Source organism: Myotis davidii, unplaced genomic scaffold (genome assembly GCF_000327345.1).
Source record: "Myotis davidii unplaced genomic scaffold, ASM32734v1 scaffold3069, whole genome shotgun sequence".
In the NCBI taxonomy this organism is placed as follows: Eukaryota; Metazoa; Chordata; class Mammalia; order Chiroptera; family Vespertilionidae; genus Myotis; species Myotis davidii.
Genome location: NW_006300042.1, coordinates 147,794 through 150,739, shown reverse-complemented (window position 1 = coordinate 150,739; position 2,946 = coordinate 147,794). Strand labels below are relative to the sequence as shown.

Genomic DNA, 2,946 nt, shown 5'->3' with positions numbered 1-2,946 from the left:
AGGAATGGGAGTAGAATGTGGGAATATTTGCCATGTGGATGTTTTTTAAAATCAATGCCAAGGATGAATTACAAAGGGGGAGAGGGGTAAATAGATTACTCCTGAAATTCCAAAGGAAATTAATCAAATCAATGAACTGTTCCCCACTACAAAAACCTAATTAGGGTGGAGCTTCAGGGATCCCTATATCAATGTGTCTCAAAAGCCAGATTCATTCTCTTTGGAGGCATTTGAAGTTGCTGGAAAACTCAGAAGGTTACTGCTGTCTTTGGATACAAGAACCCAGAGAACACAGAACTCCTGACCTGACTGGGTGGGAGATCCTATAAACATTGATGAGATCAATTATACAATCATACGAATTGTACACACTTGTAAGTAAATGAGTTCTTTCTTCTTTGATTAGAATAAATAAATAAGCACATGCATAGTAATTTAGCTTAACTATCTGTAGGCCTAAGACTGTATTAACAAAATGTAATTACATCATGAAAATTATATAATTGTTTTTAGTTTACTCTTGAACTATAGAATTTTGATCTGTTATTATTTTGACATTTACATAATTATTTTTTTAAGTTATGTTCCTTGTGCATACAAATTGGGATATCTAGAGGGAAAGTTATATATTTTGGGTACTTTTATAATTGGCATGAAACCTAAAGCTTAATTGGAAAATCTTGTTGTAAAATAGTAAAAGTGACAGATGCTTAAGAATGAAGAAGAGTTAACCAAATAAAATAGTGAATATTCCATAATTCTTCAGTCCTTGACATTTGAGGAAAGATCGATATGATTCATTAGAAATCAGTCATTCCCTTGCACTCCAGATAACCTACAAATTCACCATTTACTGCAGGTTCAAGATTCACTCACAGAAAAAGACCTCAGTGGAATGCATGTCTCCTTGGCTTGTTTCATTTTATTTCAAGCCTGTACCTTCAGTCACAGACAGCTGCGCTGCACTTAGAAGGTGGCCACACCCAAGGCTCTAGAGAGCAACAGTCCTCTGTCTTTTCCACATTTCTCTTTCATTTTAAATTTTTTCTTCTTCCCAGGGCTTTTTTTCTTACATTGAGCCTTGAAAAGCCAGTTATTGTTCTATTTAACAAAGGCCCTGGTGAGATCTGGCAAAAGGCAGGCTAGAATGAAAGTTAATATAACTCTTTTTTTTTCAAAGTTTTTTTTTTAATTTTTTTTTATTGCTTAAAGTATTACAAAGGGTATTACATATGTGTCCATTTTTACCCCCGCCCTAGACAGTCCCCTAGCCTCCCCTATCCCCCAGTGTCTTATGTCCATTGGTTATGCTTATATGCATGCATACAAGTCCTTTGGTTGATCTCTTACCCCCCTACTTCCTGCCCCCCAACCCTCCCCGGCCTTCCCGCTGCAGTTTGACAATGTGTTTGAGGCAGCTCTGCCTCTGTATCTATTAATATAACTCTTTTGAAAAGTGCAAATGTAGCATATGGAAGGTAAACATAAATTTTGCTCCAGAGGTAGGCAGGCCATTTTTTACTTATTTTGTTAAGGCAATTTAATTGTATGAGGGACATATCCCGAGTGAGTTCTGATTTTCTCATTCATTCTTCTATTGCTCCTCAGAAACATAGAACACACACTGCAGAACTTCCAAAATAGCTCAGCTGCTAAGTCTTAAGCTTGAAGACTTTTGAGTTTCTGCTTTGGTGTTTGCATAACTGGGGCCTCATAAGTGACCCAAAGTCCTAGAAATGGCATTGAGTAAGAGCCAAGACCAATGGCCCAAAGAAGACATTGTGATGTTACTGGAAACTTAAGAAACATCCAGACATGCCCAAGCAGCCCCTGACTCCTTACCTTCGCTTCTTCAAGGAGAAGCGGCCCTTGTATTCCCAAATGCACCCCAAACTCAACAACAAGGAGCTGACCAAGTTCATGTCTGAGAAATACAAGGAGCTCCCAGAGGAGATGAAACTGAAATATATTCAAGATTTTCAGAAGGAGAAAAAGGAGTTTCAGGAGAAACTGGTTCAGTTCAAGATAGACCACCCTGAGCTAGTGCAGAACTCCAAGCCATCTGTTGTCTACAAAAGGAACCCAAACAGAGCCCCCAGGAAATTTCAGAGAAAAGGGAAAGTAGTGAAGTCTTCCCCCAAAAACTATTTTTCTGAGTTTAAATTCCATGGAGAGCCCAAGAAGCCCCCCATGAATGAATTCCAGAAGTTCCACCAGGATTTGTGGTGGAGTAGGGAGCTGCAAGGCCTGCCCCAGAGGGAGCGCATGATGGAGATTAGCAGACGCTGGCAGCACACCCCAAGGAGCCAGAAGGAGCATTATAGGAAGCAGGCTGAGGAGCTGCAGAAACAGTACAAGGTGGACCTGGAGCACTGGCTTAAGAGTCTATCTCCTAAAGAGTACGCTGCCTACAGAGAGAGAACCTCTGGGAAGCGTAAGAACATGAGCATGCGTGGAGGGCCGGACCCCAAGATCATCAGGACAGATGTGCAGTCTCCACCAGCACGGCCTCTGCCAGGAGGGCTTGCACAGGAGCAGGGACCACAGGCTCCCAGGATGGCATCTTCAGAGACAAAGAGGGACTGTTCTCATTGCTCCCGGGGATCTGAAGAAAAGAAGGAACATGGGGGAAAGGCAGAAAGCAGCAGCTCCTCAGACACCAGCAGTAGCGATGAAGAGGCCAGCAGCTCCAGCTCATCGTCCTCGTGGGACACCTCTGACTCAGACTCCTACTGAGCTTTGTGCATTCCTGGATAGCGGGACAGAGAACTGCCCAACAGAAGTCTTTGGCATCTACCTACATTGAAGGACTCTTTTCCCTGTCCCTTTTTATTGTTTTGCTTCTTCCTTCCTTTCCCCTCCTCCTCCTGAAAATAGAGTAGGACAGGTTGGGAAGCAGGGAATTGGGACAGAACTCTCAATATCAGGTCCACACACCTGGAAAGA

At 42.3% G+C, this 2,946-nt stretch overlaps 1 protein-coding gene across 1 annotated transcript in view; it reads left to right on the top strand.

Annotated features, from left to right (window-relative positions):
* The window catches only part of LOC102762318 (upstream-binding factor 1-like protein 1), a gene marked incomplete at its 5' end in the record, with an annotated part of 9,842 nt that extends 7,106 nt beyond the window's left edge, over positions 1–2,736 (top strand). The window contains one exon of the mRNA XM_006776272.1: positions 1,804–2,736. Within this exon, the coding sequence (XP_006776335.1) occupies positions 1,804–2,736 (933 nt within the window). The remainder of the gene's footprint in view (positions 1–1,803) is intronic.
* Between the last annotated feature and the right edge of the window lie 210 nt (positions 2,737–2,946).